The 22,042-nt window shown below is 39.4% G+C and overlaps 1 protein-coding gene across 1 annotated transcript in view; it reads right to left on the reverse strand.

The window, feature by feature from the left end:
• The window catches only part of LOC126337063 (general transcription factor 3C polypeptide 1), a 333,645-nt gene that overhangs the window by 105,483 nt on the left and 206,120 nt on the right, over positions 1–22,042 (reverse strand). The window contains exons 20-23 of the mRNA XM_050001392.1: positions 19,432–19,649; positions 12,746–12,881; positions 12,390–12,524; positions 1,380–1,543 (exon numbers count right to left, since the gene is read on the reverse strand). Of these exons, the coding sequence (XP_049857349.1) occupies positions 1,380–1,543; positions 12,390–12,524; positions 12,746–12,881; positions 19,432–19,649 (653 nt within the window). The remainder of the gene's footprint in view (positions 1–1,379; positions 1,544–12,389; positions 12,525–12,745; positions 12,882–19,431; positions 19,650–22,042) is intronic.

The raw sequence follows: 22,042 nt of genomic DNA on the forward strand, positions 1-22,042 counted from the left end.
AGCACACTCAATTTCTAAAACAAAGGTGCCATACTGGCTTGTCAAATACATAAAACTGAGTAAATGAAAAGACTATAGCACCAAAGGTGAGTTTTGGGGTGGAGACGAGTTTGTCCATGGAGTGGTTATATTTATTTCCCATCAGATGATTAGATTTTGTTGAAACACATCATTGAGGAAATAAAAATATTTCAACAGATGATCTTGTCTGCAGAAACTTATTTATCACCAACACAACATTTGTCCCAAATTGCAAAGTATCTACCACCAGCACTAAATGCTTAATGTGCTCAAGCAGGGAGCGAGCTTCAAATATTTTTCAACTTCAATGGCACTGACTTTTCTTAAGATGATTAGGGGCTAGAATTGCAGAACAGAGCTGGCCCCTCTGTAACATAGTCAGTAGCTCTTCAGCAAATGGAATTGCCTAGACATCTACATTAGACTGAGCACTGAAAGATTGTTTAAGATCATAACAAATTCTAATTGTGCCCTTACACTCTTTTTAATTACAATTATGTGTATCACCAACTAGCTAAATGCAATTGGTGTTACGTCATCTGATGCCTCTAAACAATCAAATTCTGCTTACATTACTTCCTTCATAGCAAATGAGATGAGTCCAGTCTGATAAAACCAGTAAGAACACTATGTTTTAATGATACATATAGTTCGAAGTTTTATGAACAACCCTGACTACATTCAAATAAATCAAAGTATCTCTTACATTATGCATCCAAATCACTAAAAGGAATACTACAAGATATGGTAACTAAATTTTGAACTTGACAACCAAAACTGGTAAGGACACCCAAGGCCATAAATTCCTGAGATTCTGACATTTCGACATTGAACTGCAATTTTTGTTTATTTTACACTTCTAGTCAATTTTGGCTATTGTGTCATTTTCAAGGAATAGTTGACATGCTTAAGGACAAGCTACAAAGCTGTCCAGTCACTGGCATATGGTGAGCAAACATAAAACTTACAACAAATAGTCCTGCTTAGAACTGGCATAAAAGGTAGTAAAAAATAAGAACACAACTGAGTGTGAGCCAACTGTAATAAAATAAATTGTCATAGCAGTAGTGATTGTCAAATAGGTAATAACGTCAGCAGATGAGTGCACTGTGTTGATACGAATGAGAAAAATGTCTCAATGTGCACTCAACTGATGATGTTCATTAATCTGGTCCTCTGTAATTGGACATTGTGGCATTTTACAGTGACATAGATTGTGGTAAATGTTTGACACATGTGAGGGACTACTTACTAAAATAATAAGCAAGAGACACAAGTGAAATTTACAGTGACATCACAACAAGCAGTAAATACTGCTCACATAATCTTGGTTTCCTATTGCACTTTTATTTACTTACCAGAATAGTTCTGGAGTATCAGGTATAACCATTGAAGCTTTCTTGTTTGCCAGCCTGTCAAACCTCTTTCCCAAGACATCAACCAACCCCCTGAACTTCTCTGCTACAATTCTCTCAACTTCTTCAGAATTTTCACAAGTCTTCCGGAGTTCAGAAACTGAAATCTACCAATACAACACACTACTTTCAAAATGAATCCAATGTTGTGCCATAATCAAATACCAGTGTTTCAAAATGAATGTTGGTTTTACGCTTTGCAGCATTTTTTTACATTCAATTTACAATTATAAATAGTACTGTAAAAGAAAGAACAACTCAAAACAGTATTTCTTACAAGTGTTCAGCATGAGCACTATTCATCATACAGCACACATCAAGTCAATGAGCAAGACCTTTCCGAACCTTGACCAGTGTCCCTCCAGTAATTGGTGCAACAGCTGCTTCAATCTTATTTCTTAAGTTGGGTAGATTATCTGGTAGCGGAGACACATACACACCATCCTTTAAACCATCAAAGGTAAAACTCACATGGCATCAGATTGGGCGAATATGGAAGCGATGCGAAACAAGCTCAACCTTTTGGTCTTTTGCAGCCAATCTAGTAATCAGGTATGTCATCATTTAACCAGTCCCGTTCTAAGATATGCCAGTGAGGCAGTGCACTACCTTGCTGCCAGATAAAGTTCTGTGGTCCAGCTTCTTCCAACTGAGAAAACACCCATAGTCCTAGGGCATCAAGATAAGAAACACCACTTACAGTTGCTTTACTGAAGGAAAAAGAAAGAAAGAAAGAAAGAAAGAAAGAGAGAGAGAGAGAGAGAGAGAGAGAGAGAGAAAACAGCCCATAAACATTCTGCTGGAATATGGCACAAAAAACTTTCATTTTAGGGCAGTCTCATGGCAACTGTGCCACCTCATGGGGGTTTGCTGATCTCCAATGTGCACATTATATATGGTTACATATCCACTTAGGTAAAATGTTGGTTCATTACTGAAGACAACAATAGTCATAAACTATTCATCACCATGCAGCAACATTTTACTTCAAAGCTGGCATGTAAACTGTAGCGTGTAGGCTTTAGAAATTATAACAACCGCAAATGCTAAGTACACAGTTGCAAGCATCTCCTCACAAGTCTCTACATAGACATCCATGGAATTGCTAATTCACTACTAGCCTCTCTCTCATTCAACATGTTCTTCAGTCACTCTTGGTCATTCCATATTCTTCCCTTTGTAAAGACAGCCAGTGCTCTCAAACTGATGATACAATCTACAGATGTTATTACCACTTAGAGGATTATATTAGGTCTAAGAAATGAACATTGCACTGCAACAATAAACTGAGTCCCTGTAAACTGCGAAACACAAAAACTTTCTGTTCATTAGATGCCATCTTTGTTATTAGCACTTTCAAATGAGAGAGACAGGCAATAGTGCATGTGCAGGCACACAGGTATGAAAACAAAACTGCCGAGTTGATCTTTCATTTGATGTACTATCTATAACTCTAAGTTGAATGTAATAAATGCTACACAGCCTTAGAGACCCAATATCCAGTTTGATAGATAATACTTCTAATAACTATTTACAATATAAAAAAGGTGTTAAAATCTAGAAAAAACAGGCCACCTTAATTCAACAAAAATATTTTTTCACAATTACACAAAAAATTATGCCTGTCTAGGTACACAGTACAATATTAATACATTTATTAAAGTGGGAATTTCCTCTACCACCAATGAGAGAAATATCTGAGAAAGAACAAACATTGTTTTATCAATGGAGCACTGTGTTTGTTGTAAGTATGAGCACAAGATCTATCATTGTGACTGGCATAATAATTAATTGTGTGACAAGGTACATTGCTGTCAGGGCTTATCACAGTTCTACCATACATTAATCTATGACAGAAGTCAACCCCCTACATATAAATAAGTACGTATTTAACCTAAATAATTGGATAAAATTAAAATTGTCTGAATTACTAAACTTCTTGAAGAGTATTATGTCAGTCATATGAGTGAGGTTCAATAAATACAGAAAAGATGGAAGCAACATATCTGAAAAACATAAAAGGAATTACTAACCCAATACATAACAACAGTACTGTAAAAAAATACTGTAGCAAAAGGTTTTCCAAAGTAAACGGAAATATAAATCAATGGGCACTATGAGCAACTACTCTAATGCTTAGATTTGAATTGGAAGGCGAGTGAGAAAACAGCACAGGGAATAACCTACTCAATATGTTGAAACTATGCAGCTCAACAGTAGAAGCAAAAAGAAACGTGATGCTGCCATTCAGGCACCGTCATCAAAAATAATATTAAAACTTACTTAAAACAACATTTGTTGGCTTCCGAGTAAAATGTACAGCGATGTTCATGGTTATGAGTCATTTCCACTCGAAATACAGTAAATTCAAAAGATAATGAATTTTTATATGATGAAACTCACTTGATTTGGGCAGCTCACAATCATCTATCACAAGTTAGGAAAGAATACCAACTGATAATGTAATGTAAATAGACAGATAAAAAAAAACTACTCACCAAGTGGTAGCAGGGGAACACACACACAAACGTATTTAACTTTCACAAGCTTTCAGAGCCATTGGCTCCTCCTCCTGTCAGAAGAGTTCAAGGGGAAGGAAGAGGGGTGAAGGAAAAGGACTGTAGAGGTGTAGGGAAAGGGGCACATTCTAGGAAAGTCACCCAGAACTCCAGCTCAGGGGAGACTTACCAGAAAGGATGAGAAGGAAAGACTGATTGTTGGGGACTGCACTGGACGAGATTTGAAAACCTGAGAGCTCATAATATAGTATTCTGAGAAGAAAGTAGGGTTCTGATTAAACATAATGAAGTCCGATTTTCATTTACAAACTCTCATTTATTTTCATTTGCCAAATACGATGTTTACAAAACCATTAGGCAGTACTTGGACCTCTAGAAAGTTAAGTTGCAGAAGGTTAAATGTGGAATGTATAATACGCTTTGAGGTCAGCAGAGATGAAGTACCAACTCAGGACAAGGAGCAGAAGGGAGAAGGTGATGATAAAAAAATCCTGACATTTACCTAAGATAACTTAGGTAATCCAAGGAATATGTGAAATGTGTAGCTGGATGAGGACTTCAAAACCATTCCCCCAAAATATGTTTTCACCTTAGCAAATGTGGTATGTTGTAAATGGCTAGGTCTGGAATACCAGCTGTGAAATGTTTGGCTTGGAGGTAAATATATGAAATACTAGTTTTATCCCCCCCCCCCCCCCCCCCCCAAATGAACCGTGCACCTTGCTGTTGGTGGGGAGGCTTGCGTGTCTCAGCAATACAGATAGCCGTACCGTAGGTGCAACCACAATGGAGGAGTATCTTGTGAGAGGCCAGACAAACGTGTGGTTCCTGAAGAGGGGCAGCAGCCTTTTCAGTAGTTGCAAGGGCAACAGTCTGGATGATTGACTGATCTGGCCTTGTAACATTACCCAAAACGGCCTTGCTGTGCTGGTACTGCGAACAGCTGAAGGCAAGGGAAAACTACAGCCGTAATTTTTCCCCGAGGGCATGCAGCTTTAATGTATGGTTAAATGATAATGGCATCCTCTTGGGTAAAATATTCCGGAGGTAAAATAGTCCCCCATTCGGGTCTCTGGGCAGGGACTACTCAAGAGGATGTCGTTATCAGAAGAAAGAAAACTGGCGTTCTACGGATCGGAGTGCGGAATGTCAGATCCCTTAATCGGGCAGGTAGGTTAGAAAATTTAAAAAGGGAAATGGATAGGTTAAAGTTTGATATAGTGGGAATTAGTGAAGTTCGGTGGCAGGAGGAACACGACTTCTGGTCAGGTGAATACAGGGTTATAAACACAAAATCAAATAGGGGTAATGCAGGAGTAGGTTTAATAACGGATAGGAAAATAAGAATGCGGGTAAGCCACTACAAACAGCATAGTGAACGCATTATTGTGGCAAAGATAGATACGAAGCCCACACATACTACAGTAGTACAAGTTTATATGCCAACTAGCTCTGCAGATGACGAAGAAATTGAAGAAATGTATGATGAAATAAAAAAAAAAAAATTATTCAGATAGTGAAGGGAGCCGAAAATTTAATAATCATGGGTGACTGGAATTCGAGTGTAGGAAAAGGGAGAGAAGGAAACGTAGTAGGTGAATATGAATTGGGGCTAAGAAATGAAAGAGGAAGCCGCCTGGTAGAATTTTGCACACAGCACAACTTAATCATAGCTAACACTTGGTTCGAGAATCATAAAAGAAGGTTATATACATGGAAGAATCCTGGAGATACTAGAAGGTACCAGATAGATTATATAATGGTAGGACAGAGGTTTAGGAACCAGGTTTTAAATTGTAAGACATTTCCAGGGGCAGATGTGGACTCTGACCGCAATCTATTGGTTATGAACTGTAGATTAAAACTGAAGAAACTGCAAAAAGGTGGGAATTTAAGGAGATGGGACCTGGATAAACTGACTAAACCAAAGGTTGTACAAAGTTTCAGGGAGAGCATAAGGGAACAGTTGACAGAAATGGGGGAAAGAAATACAGTAGAAGAAGAATGGGTAGCTATGAGGGATGAAGTAGTGAAGGCAGCAGAGGATCAAGTAGGTAACAAGAGGAGGGCTAGTAGAAATTCTTGGGTAACAGAATATATATATATATATATTAAATTTAATTGATGAAAGGAGAAAATATAAAAATGCAGTAAATGAAGCAGGCAAAAAGGAATACAAGAGTCTCAAAAATGAGATTGACAGGAAGTGCAAAATTGTTAAGCAGGGATGGCTAGTGGACAAATGTAAAGATGTAGAAGCGAGTATCACTAGGGGTAAGATAGATACCTTTGGAGATAAGAGAACCACTTGCATGAACATCAAGAGCTCAGATGGAAACCCAGTTATAAGCAAAGAAGGGAAAGCAGAAAGGTGGAAGGAGCATATAGAGGATCTATACAAGGGTGATGTACTTGAGGACAATATTATGGAAATGGAAGAGGATGTAGATGAAGATGAAATGGGAGATGCGATACTGCATGAAGAGTTTGACAGAGCACTGAAAGGCCTGAGTCGAAACAAGGCCCCCGGAGTAGACAACATTCCATTAGAACTACTGACGGCCTTTGGAGAGCCAGTCCTGACAAAACTGTACCATCTGGTGAGCAAGATGTATGAAACAGGCGAAACACCGTCAGACATCAAGAAGAATATAATAATTCCAATTCCAAAGAAAGCAGGTGTTGACAGATGTGAAAATTACCAAACTATCAGTTTAATAAGTCACAGCTGCAAAATACTAACGCGAATTCTTTACAGACGAATAGAAAAACTAGTAGAAGCTGACCTTGGGGAAGATCAGTTTGGATTCTGTATAAATGTTGGAACATGTGAGGCAATACTGACCCTACGACTAATCTTAGAAGCTAGATTAAGGAAGGGCAAACCTACATTTCTAGCATTTGTAGACTTAGAGAAAGCTTTTGACAATGTTGACAGGAATACTCTCTTTCAAATTCTGAAGGTGGCAGGGGTAAAATACAGGGAGCGAAAGGCTATTTACAATTTGTACAGAAACCAGATGGCAGTTACAAGAGTCGAGGGATATGAAAGTGAAGCCGTGGTTGGGAAGGGAGTGAGACAAGGTTGTAGCCTCTCCCCGATGTTATTCAATCTGTATATTGAGCAAGCAGTGAAGGAAACAAAAGAAAAATTCAGAGTACGTATTAAAATCCATGGAGAAGAAATAAAAACTTTGAGGTTCGCCAATGACATTGTAATTCTGTCAGGGACAGCAAAGGACTAGGAAGAGCAGTTGAACGGATTGGGCAGTGTCTTGAAAGGAGGATATAAGATGAACATCAACAAAAGCAAAATGAGGATAATGGAATGTAGTCAAATTAAGTCGGATGATGGTGAGGGAATTAGATTAGGAAATGAGACACTTAAAGTAGTAAAGGAGTTTTGCTATTTGGGGAGCAAAATAACTGATGATGGTCGAAGTAGAGAGGATATAAAATGTAGACTGGCAATGGCAAGGAAAGCGTTTCTGAAGAAGAGAAATTTGTTACCATCGAGTATAAATTTAAGTGTCAGGAAGACATTTTTGAACGTATTTGTATGGGGTGTGCGGTCATATATAGAAGTGAAACGTGGGCGTAAATAGTTTGGACAAGAAGAGAATAGAAGCTTTCAAAATGTGGTGCTACAGAAGAATGCTGAAGATTAGATGGGTAGATCACATAACTAATGAGGAAGTATTGAATAGGATTGGGGAGAAGAGAAGTTTGTAGCACAACTTGACTACAAGAAGAGATTGGTTGGTAGGACATGTTCTGAGGCATCAAGGGATCACCAATTTAGTATTGGAGGGCAGCGTGGAGGGTAAAAATCGTAGAGGAAGACCAAGAGATGAATACACTAAGCAGATTCAGAAGGATTTAGTTGCAGTAGGTACTGGGAGATGAAGAAGCTTGCATGGGATAGAGTAGCATGAAGAGCTGCATCAAACCAGTCTCAGGACTGAAGACCACAACAACAACAACAACAACAACAACAACTAGTTTTATAACATAACCAGTATTCTATTTATCTCTGAAGCAGCTGATTTCTTTCAGAAAAACTTAGGGTTAACGTAACATCATATGATCATACATTTGCTTGCTAAAATTAAAGATGAAGCACAAGCTCTTTCCATTCTTTCACATGTCTGCTCCAGTAATAAGACCCAACATGCACAATACTTGGTAAACAAGGAAAATAACAAAGTGACAACTGCTATTGCTGTTACTCTGCCTCTTTAACAGTTTTCAAGAATAAAAGTTTCAGAAAGAGAAGAATCCTCCTTCATGACAAGACCATTGATTGGAGACGAAACACTAGGTAAGATAGAAATGAGTGAACAGAGGAAGCAAACAGGGTCTTTTTCTTACATAATAAAAAAGAAGAGGCAGCATTCATCTGAGTTGATTTAGGAAAGCCTAAATTAAAATGGCCTGATTGTGATTTGAATAATACTACACAACACACAAAATTTCTCATCCAAGTGAAAATATACTGAATTTTATACATCCAAAACAAGTTAATCTAAACAGAATACAAAATATTAACTTTTGTACAAAGAACTTTCGAGGTTTTTTAATGTGGTCCTTTCTCATTCACATTCACTGTAGTTGAAACTCTGATATCTGAAGTTTGTTGATACTCTGGCTCTGTGGAAACTGAATGTCCACTGGAGGAAATGGATCTGGATAGCCATACAGGGCATAGTATCACAGTAGCACATGCTTGGATAGTGCAAGCTACTAATATGAACAACTCACTGCCAGGCCACAAATTGCAGTGTTTAACTTATCACTAAGTGTTCCAACTGGAAGCTGTAGGCATAGGATGACCCTCAGTTTGCAGCAGTGTTGTGATTCATCAATGTCTGGTATCTCGAAGGCACCTGAGCTTCCTGTCACTCCTTGTCAACAGTAACAGGGGCTGTGCTGTTTGTACCTGCAGCGTTTTTCTGTTCACCCCCGAGCAGACCATCTGGATTGCTGGGGGTTTTGCATGTGCTATGGCAAAGAGGTGCAGCTCCACCCAGTGTGCTGAAGCTGCACAACCCATTCCCATCCCATCTCATCTCATGAGTGCACCAAGACACTGTACATGCCTTGCAGTCAGCAGTCCCCCTGAGCTATCCCTTCAGGTGGAAACTGCTTCTCATTTCTCACTAGGACATCCATTTCTAGGTGGACACAGGGGACATAGTTTCTTTGATAAATCATGTGACTTATGCACAAATGTGCTCACCCGAGTTGCCCCCCCCCCCCCCCCCCCTGCTGTCGTGGCACTTGGTTGCCTATGGTGCCTATGGGGACGTTTCTATTCTTCTTCAAGTGCAGTTTTTGACAACTGTGGCCTGGCCTACAAAAGCGCTATGGTTCTCATCACATTATTTGATGTTGAGCACCTGTTCGCCACCAACATTTTGGAGTGGACACTCACGGTGTTTGGATTTTCTGTTTCTGATGAAGTCAGCTGCAGTTCCTTTCCAAGAACTGGATGATCTAGGCACTGCATTTGCATCTCTGTTACAGCTGGATTCATAATGTACTTCAGATTTTCAGGTGCATATCACCCCATGTTCTAGTTTTTACTATGCCAGAGCAATTTAGTTATGCTATGTGCTGCTGTGAAGCAGGAGCTAGATTGTCTCTAGGCTGTTAGGATTGACGAGCTGATTGTTGAGCTAGTCATCATCAAAAAGCCTTATGGTTTTCTCTGATTGTGTGGAAATTTCAAGGCTACAATCAATGGTTAATCATGGTTGGAAACTTCTCTCCTGACCACAAGATCTCCTCCCCAAATTTGCTGGAGGGGAATACTAGTCCCAGATAGATCTCACTGCTGCTTACATTCAGTTACCCTGAGATGGGGAATCACAGAACATTTTTGCCATTCAAATGACTTTTGGATTGTACAAGTACAACTGGCTCCCACATTGCCTCAGTCTCAACAATTTTCTGAAGGTTTCTGAAACAGCTGATGCTGCATATTCTGGCTTGCATGAATTACCTGCATGATCTCATTGTCACGGGATACTCCCGCCATTAACATTTGGAAAATGTCCACACCCTTTTTACAACCCTGTGAGACAAAGGACTGCATCATTGTTTAGAGAAGGGCAGGTTTTTTTCAGCCAGGAGTGGAGTATTTGGGGAATGGGTCACCAAAACAGGAACCAGGACCACTGACTGGAATGTCACCGCAATAGAGTTCTTATCTCATCTGACACACTTACCTGAATTGCAGGGTTTTTTGGACAACATTAACTATTATTCCAAGTTCCCACCCTGTGTGGTCCACATTGTAAACGCGCTAAATAATTTATGTAAAAAGTGGTTGCCCTCAAACTTGACCCCTGTCTGTGACAGGGCTATTACCTAATTGGAAATCATGCTGAAACCCAACCCCTCCCTCACACCATTCTCTCCTGTTAAAAACCATTCAAAAGTCAAGATCAAAGAAAATATTTTTTATTCAAGAGAACAAGTTTCAACAGTCTTAGCTGACATCTTCAGGCCCTAAACATTTCTTTTTTTGCACAAGATGCCCATGTCCTATATGCCAATCAGCTATAACATTATGACTCGCTACCTAATAGCTGGTATGTCCACCTTTGTCATGGATGACAGTGGCAACACATCATGGCATGGAAGCAATGAGGCCTTGGTGGGTCCCAGGAACGAGTTGGCACCACATCTGCACACACAAGTCACCTAATTCCCATAAATTTCAGGGAGAGGGGTGATGAGCTCTGATGCCATATTCAATCACATCTCAGATGTGTTCGATTGAGTTCAGGTCTGGTGAGTTGGGGGGTCAGTACATAAATTGGAACTCACCACTGTGTTCCTTGAACTACTCCATCACACTCCTGGCCTTGTGACATGGTGCATTATCTTGTTGAAAAATGCCACAACTACCAGGAAATATGATTGTCATGAAGGGATGTACATGGTCTGCAACCACTGTATGATACTCCTTGGCCATCATGGTGCCTAGCTAGAGTTCCACTGGAGCCATGGATGCCCAACTGAATGTTCCCCTGATCATAATGAAGCTGCTACCAGCTTATCCCTGTCCCACAGTACAGGTGTAACAGACCTGTTCTCCTGGAAGGAGACATAATCACACTCTTCAATCAGCATGATGAAGAAGGTATCGGGATTCATTCAGACCAAGCAATGCTCTGCCATTGTGACAACATCCAGTGCTGATGGTCAAAGGCCTATTTCAATCATAGTTGCCGATGTCACAGTGTTAATATTGGCACATGCATGGGTCGTCAGCTGCTGAGGTTCATCATTATGAGTGTTTGGTGCAGTGTGTGTTCAGACAAATTTGTACTCTCCCCAGCATTAAAGTCCGATGTTAGTTCTGCTCAGTATGTCTCTCTTTAGAGATTGAGATCAACAGCCTATGATTGTTACTGCCAGGACTTGCAGCATTTCAATGAAGACTCTTGCTAACAACTTGCTCGGTTCTACGGTGTTGTGATTTAGGTTCCTATAGTTGTTAATTCTTTGAGGTGTTTTACGTAACAGCTGACAGGATCTGGCATGACTGCAGACTTCCTCGGTGGACCTTTAAGCGGACTTTCTATTATGTGCAGAACATCAAGGTATGAAAGGATTTTGCAAACTATCAGTGCACTTTATGTTCTCTAAAAGAATGAGAAATAAATCACTTTGTTGCACTGACACCAGGTATTACATCATGTGTGAAAGCAGTCACACCATATTCCTGATGTCTTGCAAATGATGTACAGCATTCTACATGTGAACAAGACCTAAATTGGTGTTTAGCAGCTACTGCTGAACTATAAATAACTCCTGCATAGTTGTCATGTCTCTTCTGCACATACTCTATTCCCACAAACTTTTTAGTTGTGCTTCTGTTTGTATGCATCATCAACTGTAACCAGTTTCACATCCTTGCCTTCTCCATATCCTCTCTTGCCAATTTTCCACCTCATTATTTTCCTGTCTTGAAAGTTCACTCCCGCCCTTTGTTTTGTGGTGGTACATCTAACCTCATTTTAATACTGCTGCTGAGCACTCACTGTCTCCTCCTCTCCTACCTATCAGTGTCACTCCTTGCTCTGCATATCTTAGATCCTCCTATTTTCTGTCTCTTCCTTCCATTACCTCATATTTTGCTAGCAATTCATTGTTGACTTTTCTGTGTTTTATCTAACTTCACCTGCTGTCCTTTCCTACTTAATTCCAGATTATATTGCTTCCTCAAATCACTTCATCTCTTTTGATGGATGTAGAAATCTCTGAGTCTGTAAGTATTTTGGTTTTTCTAACTTTATTTGATTGCAGATTAATTATGAAGTCCTCTATTCCTATAGATATTCATGTAAAGAGATGTGATTTCCTTAAAGCATCAGTCACATCAGTGCAAAGACAAGCAAATTATGATTGAATTTCACAATACCTCAAATTTTTTCTTTATTTCCGCATCTTGCCGAATTTCCTCTAAAAACAATGCAACACTACTGGACGTTGACATATTTTTCATCATATATGATATACGCCGTTGACATGCACGGGATGTTTTGTTGTGTGATTCCTATATGGGGAGAAAAAGAGTGTCAGATTTTATTAAGCATATATTCACAATACATAATACCTACAGAAAAATAAAATTTTAACTGAGAGCATAATAAACCCCCTTCAAGAGCATTATTTTTTTAAAACACATACATGTTCAGCAACTGTCTCTGAAGTTTGGTTACAATTCTGATAAAAGTAATTACTTTAAATGCAAAGTAGCTTTGAGATATTGCTTACCGGGAATTTACTATGAAGTATATCTCGGATTAATTGGAAAGGAATCAATTGCTGTCGTGGAACTGGACAAAGATACATACTAGCAACTTTGCACAACAGTAAAAAATTGTCCTCTGTATGGCTCCAATCAACTCGTCTGAAAGAAAAGTAAAATTTCATGTAAGTGAAATTAAAATCATATTCTGAAGAGCAATTTGAATGTGAGGATTATGTCTCCTAAACATGCATGCGATAAAACATGTGGCATGAACCTAAAATTACTAAAGATCCCAAATCCTAGTTAATAGTTGATTTATAATTCATACAGTGGGTGTGGGATTGCACCAGATATAGTGGCAAGGGGGGAAGGACACGGGGAGTGAGAGGACGGTTTGAGAAAGGATGGCTGACAAATGAGATTGAGAGGTGCAGGTGCTTGGGGAGGAAGGGGGATATGAATGTAAGTGGAAGAGGCAAGGCAGTAGGTGAATGAGCGTTGCACACGGTGAGTTCATGCAGAGCACGATGATTGGAAAGTAAGGAAGACAATGGGTTAACATCCTGCCAACATCAAGGTCATTAAAGATGAAGCACAAGCTCAAAATGTTTCACGGGTGGGGAAGGAAATCAGCCGTGCTCTTTCAAAGGAACCATACCAGCATTTGCCTGGAGCAATTCCCAGATGACCAGATGCTGTATTGAACCATTGTCCTCCCAAATGCGAGTCCATTGTGCTAGTATGACATAACAGAAGGTGGGTTACAACCACAGCGCCACCTCGCTCGGTCATTAGGACTGGAAGGGGGAGATGGAACAGAGAAAAGTCCACTGGACCTGACGGAATACCTATTCGATTCTACACAAAGTACACGAAAGAACTTGCCCCCCTTTTAACAGTCATGTACCGCAAGTCTCTAGAGGAACGGAAGGTTCCAAATGATTGGAAAAGAGCACACGTAGCCCCAGTCTTTAAGAAGGGTTGTCGAGCAGATGCGCAAAACTATAGACCTATATCTCTGACGTCGATCTGTTGTAGAATTTTATAACATGTTTTTTGCTCAAGTATCATGTCGTTTTTGGAAACCCAAAATCTACTCTGTAGGAATCAACATGGATTCCGGAAACAGCGATCGTGTGAGACCCAACTTGCTTTACTTGTTCATGAGACCCAGAAATTATTAGATACAGGCTCCCAGGTAGATGCTATTTTCCTAGACTTCCGGAAGGCATTCGATACAGTTCCGCACTGTCGCCTGATAAACAAAGTAAGAGCCTACGGAATATCAGACCAGCTGTGTGGCTGGATGGAAGAGTTTTTAGCAAACAGAACGCAGCATGTTGTTATCAATGGAGAGACGTCTACAGACATTAAAGTAACCTCTGGCATGCCACAGGGGAGTGTTATGGGACCATTGCTTTTCACAATATATATAAATGATCTAGTAGATAGTGTCAGAAGTTCCATGCAGCTTTTCGCGGATGATACTGTAGTATACAGAGAAGTTGCAGCATTAGGAAATTGTAGCGAAATGCAGGAAGATCTGCAGCGGATAGGCACTTGGTGTAGGGAGTGGCAACTGACCCTTAACATAGACAAATGTAATGTATTGCGAATACATAGAAAGAAGGATCCTCTATTGTATGATTATATGATAGCGGAACTTCTGTTAAATATCTGGGAGTATGCGTGCGGAACGATTTGAAATGGAATGATCATATAAAATTAATTGTTGGTAAGGCGGGTACCAGGTTGAGATTCATTGGGAGAGTCCTTAGAAAATGTAGTCCATCAACAAAGGAAGTGGCTTACAAAACACTCGTTCGACCTATACTTGAGTATTGCTCATTCAGTGTGGGATCCGTACCAGATCGGGTTGACAGAGGAGATAGAGAAGATCCAAAGAAGAGCGGCTTGTTTTGTCACAGGGTTATTTGGTAACCATGATAGCGGTAGGGAAATGTTTAGCAAACTCTAGTGGCAGACTCTGCAAGAGAGGCGCTCTGCATCGTGGTGTTGCTCCCCAGGTTTCGAGAGGGTGCGTTTCTGGATGAGGAATATACTGCTTCCCCCTACTTCTACCTCCCGTGGAGATCACAAATGTAAAATTAGAGAGATTCGAGCACGCACGGAGGCTTTCAGACAGTTGTTCTTCAAGCGAACCATACACGACTGGAACAGAAAAGGGAGGTAATGACAGGGGCACATAAAGTGCCCTCCGTCACACACCGTTGGGTGGCTTGCGGATTATGAATATAGATCTAGATGTAGGGAAGGGGCAGGGCATTGTGTCCTAAATGATTGAAGTTCTGAGTCTCATAGTATAGAGGAGTCCTTGAATAGCAGACAAAGAAGTCCTTCTTCTGAAATGTATGTGTGTGTGTGTGTGTGTGTGTGTTCATTTGGAACTTCATTAAAATAAACATCACAATAGTGGTTACATGACTGGAACAATTCAAGCCATAAGCTTCAGGAACAAGCTTCAGTCAAAACAGGGAAAGGGGTCAGATACTAGGGACAAAATCCACTCTGTCATTAATCTTCAATATTTCAGTACCTTGGTAAATAAAATTTTTAGGAATTACGAATCTACGTGCTTTCTTTTCATGGAACAGGTGCACAGTGAAGTTTATCTTTGCTTTCTCTGTTCATTAAAGGTTGTAGCTCTAATAATGATGACAAAAATAGGAGTGTGGGTGAACTATTATGAACAGTAGAAGGAATGTAGTGTGATGACAAGACAGTTATGAAGCCGTGATTCACCACTACAGTACAAACATATATGCCTATTAACTCAGGAGTTGATGACAAAACTGAAAAGAATAATGATCAAATGAAATCAGATATTCAGCATGTTAAGGAAGACAAAAATTTGATTGTGATAGGAGACTGAACTTTTATAGTGAGAACGGGAAGAGATGGAAAAATAATAGGTGAACAGAGATGGTTGAAAATGAATGAAATTGGATGTTGCCTCTTGAATACTGCAAAAACATGGTTTAATAATCATGAAAGACAATTGAATACATAGAATAAATTTGAAGATCCAAGATAGATTATTTCATGGTGAGACAGTGATTCAGAAATCATTTTTAAACTTCAAAATATTTCTGGACATTGAACTGGACTCTGACAATAATGTATTGGTTACAAAATAACAAACTAGACAACTGGGAATTAAGAAGATGAGACATGGACACGTTGAAACAAACGACATTTTTATGTTTCAAACGATGTGCTAGGTAAGAACTAGCTTGAACAAGGGAACGGAATACAACAGGAGATGAGATCCTATAGATGAAATGGGGAAGGCAGAGGAAAATCTAGACTAGAAGACAATTCCCAATGGAAATCTTGGACACTTGAGATACACCATTATGGCCCGAGATGCTAGAGATGGTGGTCCTGTGTGCATGAGGTGCGCTTGCTTGTGTGTGTGGATGAATGGTGCATGTGTGTGCCTCTTTTACTGATGAAGGCAGTGCCAAAAAGCTGTATGTGAGTGTCTTTTCATTGTGCCTGTCTGCAACTTGATACGTCTCCTTTACATTAAGTAGCAATCTGTCTTTTCCTACATTGGTGATATTCCTATCTGGAGTTTCCACTGTTTGATATAAGAAAGATATATACCACTTATAGGAAAATTGTAAAAAAAATCTCCACAGAAATGAGAGGCAGCTGAAGGAACATCAAGAGCTCAGATGTTAAGTGAAGCAATGAAGATTAACATCCCATTGACAACTACGTCATTTGAGATAAAGCACAATCTTAGAATGTATCAAGGATGGGCAAGGAAGTCGACCATTGTTGTTGTTGTTGTTGTTGTTGTCTTCAGTCCTGAGACTGGTTTGATGCAGCTCTCCATGCTACTCTATCCTGTGCAAGCTGCTTCATCTCCCAGTACCTACTGCAACCTACATCCTTCTGAATCTGCTTAGTGTACTCGTCTCTCGGTCTCCCTCTACGATTTTTACCCTCCACGCTGCCCTCCAATGCTAAATTTGTGATCCCTTGATGCCTCAAAACATGTCCTACCAACCGATCCCTTCTTCTAGTCAAGTTGTGCCACAAACTTCTCTTCTCCCCAATCCTATTCAATACCTCCTCATTAGTTACGTGATCTATCCACCTTATCTTCAGTATTCTTCTGTAGCACCACATTTCGAAAGCTTCTATTCTCTTCTTGTCCAAACTAGTTATCGTCCATGTTTCACTTCCATACATGGCTACACTCCAAACAAATACTTTCAGAAACGACTTCCTGATACATAAATCTATATTCGATGTTAACAAATTTCTCTTCTTCAGAAACGCTTTCCTTGCCATTGCCAGTCTACATTTTATATCCTCTCTACTTCGAGCATCATCAGTTATTTTACTTCCTAAATAGCAAAACTCCTTTACTACTTTAAGTGTCTCATTTCCTAATCTAATTCCCTCAGCATCACCCGATTTAATTTGACTACATTCCATTATCCTCGTTTTGCTTTTGTTAATGTTCATCTTATATCCTCCTTTCAAGACACTGTCCATTCCGTTCAATTGCTCTTCCAAGTCCTTTGCCGTCTCTGACAGAATTACAATGTCATCGGCGAACCTCAAAGTTTTTACTTCGTCTCCATGAATTTTAATACCTACTCCGAATTTTTCTTTTGTTTCCTTTACTGCTTGCTCAATATACAGATTGAATAACATCGGGGAGAGGCTACAACCCTGTCTCACTCCTTTCCCAACCACTGCTTCCCTTTCATGCCCCTCGACTCTTATTACTGCCATCTGGTTTCTGTACAAATTATAAATAGCCTTTCGCTCCCTGTATTTTACCCCTGCCACCTTTAGAATTTGAAAAAGAGTATTCCAGTCAACATTGTCAAAAGCTTTCTCTAAGTCTACAAATGCTAGAAACGTAGGTTTGCCTTTTCTTAATCTTTCTTCTAAGATAAGTCGTAAGGTCAGTATTGCCTCACGTGTTCCAACATTTCGACGGAATCCAAACTGATCCTCCCCGAGGTCTGCATCTACCAGTTTTTCCATTCGTCTGTAAAGAATTCGCGTTAGTATTTTGCAGACCTGGCTTATTAAACTGATAGTTCGGTAATTTTCACATCTGTCAGCACCTGCTTTCTTTGGGATTGGAATTATTATATTCTTCTTGAAGTCTGAGGGTATTTCGCCTGTCTCATACATCTTGCTCACCAGCTGGTAGAGTTTTGTCATGACTGGCTCTCCCAAGGACGTCAGTAGTTCTAATGGAATGTTGTCTACTCCGGGGGCCTTGTTTCGACTCAGGTCTTTCAGTGCTCTGTCAAACTCTTCACGCAGTATCGTATCTCCCATTTCGTCTTCATCTACATCCTCTTCTATTTCCATAATATTGTCCTCAAGTACATCGCCCTTGTATAAGCCTTCTATATACTCCTTCCACCTTTCTGCCTTCCCTTCTTTGCTTAGAACTGGGCTGCCATCTGAGCTCTTGATATTCATACACGTGGTTCTCTTCTCTCCAAAGGTCTCTATAATTTTCCTGTAGGCAGTATCTATCTTACCCCTAGTGAGATAAGCTTCTACATCCTTACATTTGTCCTCTAGCCATCCCTGTTTAGCCATTTTGCACTTCCTGTCGATCTCATTTTTGAGACATTTGTATTCCTTTTTGCCTGCTTCATTTACTGCATTTTTATATTTTCTCCTTTCATCAATTAAATTCAATATTTCTTCTGTTACCCAAGGATTTCTAGCAGCCCTCGTCTTTGTACCTACTTTATCCTCTGCTGCCTTCACTACTACATCCCTCAGAGCTACCCATTCTTCTTCTACTGTATTTCTTTCCCCTATTCCTGTCAATTGTTCCCTTATGCTCTCTCTGAAACTCTGTACAACCTCTGGTTCTTTCAGTTTATCCAGGTCCCATCTCCTTAATTTCTCACCCTTTCAAAAGAACCACACTGACATTTGCCTGGAGTGATTCAGGGATATCATGAAAAAGCTAAATCTGGATGATGTGATGTGAATAAAGGAAATAACTTTGAAGATTATATTTTGAGTCATGCAGAGGAAGTGGATAAATGGAAGATAGATTTTATGCAATACTGAGAGTAAAATTTGACAAAGCACTGAAAAAAGGGGGAGGGGGGGGGGGGGGGGGGAGCCACTTGGAGTACATGATATTCCATCAGAATTATTTATATTCTTGAATGAACCAACCATAATAACCTGTTTCAGCTGGTATTCAGGGTATATGAGACTGAAAAATAAACTCACATACCACATAAATAATGTTATAATCCCTGTACCAAAAAGGCAATTGCTGACACAAGTGAAGAGGACATGAAATGTAGACTGATAATAAAAAGAAAACCTTTTTGAGTCTGAGTAACGTGTTAGCACAGCAACATAAACATGCTGGAGATAGGACTGATAGGTCATACAACTAATGAAAATTTACTAAATTGAATCACAGAGAGAAAGATTTTAGGTTACACTTGGTTAAAAGAAAGACAAGGTTGACAGGATTCAAGCTGAAGTGCCACTTGGGAAATGGAATGAAATGCAGGAGTAAACACTGAAAAGAGGGACCAAGGGTGGAATACAGTAAGCAAATTCAAATCAATGTATGGTGCAGTGGTTATGTGGTGTTGGAGAACTTGCAGAAATAGTTCAGCACATTTGAACAGAAAAACTACTATTAAAAAAAAAAAGTAATACACACAATTTACTCATGAGAAGCAAGGCGGCTTGATCAGCCTCATCATAGTAAGGTCTATGCTCTTTCTTCTTCTGTCGAATCAGAACTCTGCGTGTGATCTTCTTTGCCTTTGCTTTACGCTTTGGTGCTGATGCTGGCTTCAACACAGGTGCTGCAGCAACAGCCGCAGCTGGTTTTCTTGAAATTGAACGCTGGAGTCTATTTCCTTTCTTGGTATTTCCCTATAAATGAATGAATGAATGAATGTCATATCAGCTAATGCCTATATTCATATTCACATTCATTTTAAAACTTGACAATTTCATAACAATATTTTAACATGTTTTATTTAACTTCTTTATGTAAGTCAGTTTTCTCTGTTAAGCAGGCGAATAATAATATTGTTGATGTTAAATTCTCTTCTCAGTGTTCTTAATGAAGTTGTAGTTGTAGTTCAACATAATGTGCATTTATGTTGTTCAATAAAACTTCTATCCACATGGCACACAGTGAAATTAGGCAGAAGAGTGTTTACAAGACAGTGAAGAAGATCTACAATTGCAAAGATATGGAAACTGTGTTTGTGTGTGGGTCTACATTTTTTTTTCCTTTCTTTTTTTGGGCAGGGGTGGGGGTGGAGTGGGGGGGAGGAGAACGACTGTGAGACCAAAAATCGATAGTTTGTAACTAACAAAATTTTAGACAATGACTTCAGTTTAGGTGCTTATTATTGTACACTGCCTGAAGCTAGAGCACTCATGATGAGCTCAAAGCTAATTATTTACTGGTGAGGCTTGCAATATTCTGATGTTGACAAAACTGACGAACTGATAGATTGAGTGGAAAGAACTACAATTCTCATCAACAGAATTAGAAAACAAAACAAGAGAATACAATACAGTACACACAGTACACTCTACACACAAAGTTGTTTCCTATGTCAGTTCTTTCCATGCGATTAATTTTATGTCCAATGAGCTTATCTGCAAATGATATACTGTACGTGGGAAAGTGTAAGTGAAACTACAGCCAAAGTCTGACAAAATCACATTGTTCATAAGCGACACAAAGACAGTTGGAAAAAGTGAAGAATTACCAAAACAACTCAGTTAAATGTTACAAAGAAAATGCAGAAATTAGTACAAATGGTCCACAAAATTGTACTATTTTTATCATCAGATATTGTGAGACAGAGCTTTTCTACAGGCATAAGTATAAGAAGCAGAAACATCAATTACACCAAGTTCTCATCTTCAGGCAAATGGAATGAAGTTCTTCCATTACTGTACCCAGAAAACCAAGATTTTTATGGAGGTACCTTGGATTAGAAAAGGAGGCTGAGACATAAAACAAAATGGAAATAGTTTGGAGAACTGTAATCAACAAAAGAGCTTATGATGTTTGTGGGAAATAAATTCTTAAAGATTCTGGAAATAGCTGTACAAGTGTGTGTAAAGTGTTGAATAACAGCACCAGCTCGGTGGAGGGACTATTTATATTGATAATGATGGTGATGTACCCAACATACAGGTTGGTATTTATGTTTTTTTAATATGCAGAAAAAGTTTTCTAGTTTGTGAACTGTCGTGATATAAATTAAAATCAGTTTTCCGAAAATTCATACAGTGTGTAAAGTTTTATGTTTCAACTAGACAAGTTAATAAATATTTCATTAGCTGTATTTCACCATGTACTATTAACATTGTGCTGCTCTTGTGTTGTCCTGAGACTGGTTTCATGCAGCTCTTCACGCTACTCTATCCTGTGCAAGCTTCTTCATCTCCCAGTATGCATGGGCAACAAAATATATGATGATATCAATAACCAGCTTTTACTCTTTGAACAAGCAGAATAGTAACAAAATTAATCAAACCTGCAACATACCCTTGAGAGTCATGGCTAATGGCCAGAAAAAATGATCTGCTGGAAATGCAGCAGCTATTTCTCTCTAGAAGTGGCCTTTTTCTGCTGATCAGTTTATGCCAAAATATAATCTTTCTGAGCATCAATATAATAAAATAGATTACTGACTGCAAATAGTTAATACAGCCTACAGAAATAGACTGTGACAGTAGCACTTCTTTGTTCATACTACCTTCACTTAATCCATACTCAACAAACTGCCAGAGAATATTAAATGACACACAGCAAGTGCATAACCAGGATCTGTGATGAGGGAGGGGGACAGGGAGGACTCATGTCAGTTTTGCTGTGAATGGTGAAAAAGTGTTGAGAAAATAGTTCCTGGTATACTTGCTACTAGCCAGCATCCATTACACATTCTGCTTTCCATCAAACTGATGCTGAATTGATGTGTCTGCCTGTGTGTGATGGAGAAAGATGCAAGTTCAGTTTGGAATGCCCATCCCAACATTCACTTTAAATCGAGCAAAACCTAAATTTGCTTGGTCGGACAGAGATTTGAACCATTTTTCCTACCCAATGCAATTACAGTGTGCTAACCACTGTGCCACATTACTCATTTTCTATGTGGAGAGTGGATCTGTGTTTACAAAAGTGTGACTCTGACACATTCCAGCCCCCCGCCCCCCACACACACCTTAACGTCACACTTAGGATATTTTATTTTATTTTTTAAAACTAGAACATCAAGTACTGTGTTTCTAGGCACTTT

Source organism: Schistocerca gregaria, chromosome 2 (genome assembly GCF_023897955.1).
Source record: "Schistocerca gregaria isolate iqSchGreg1 chromosome 2, iqSchGreg1.2, whole genome shotgun sequence".
Lineage (NCBI taxonomy): Eukaryota > Metazoa > Arthropoda > Insecta > Orthoptera > Acrididae > Schistocerca > Schistocerca gregaria.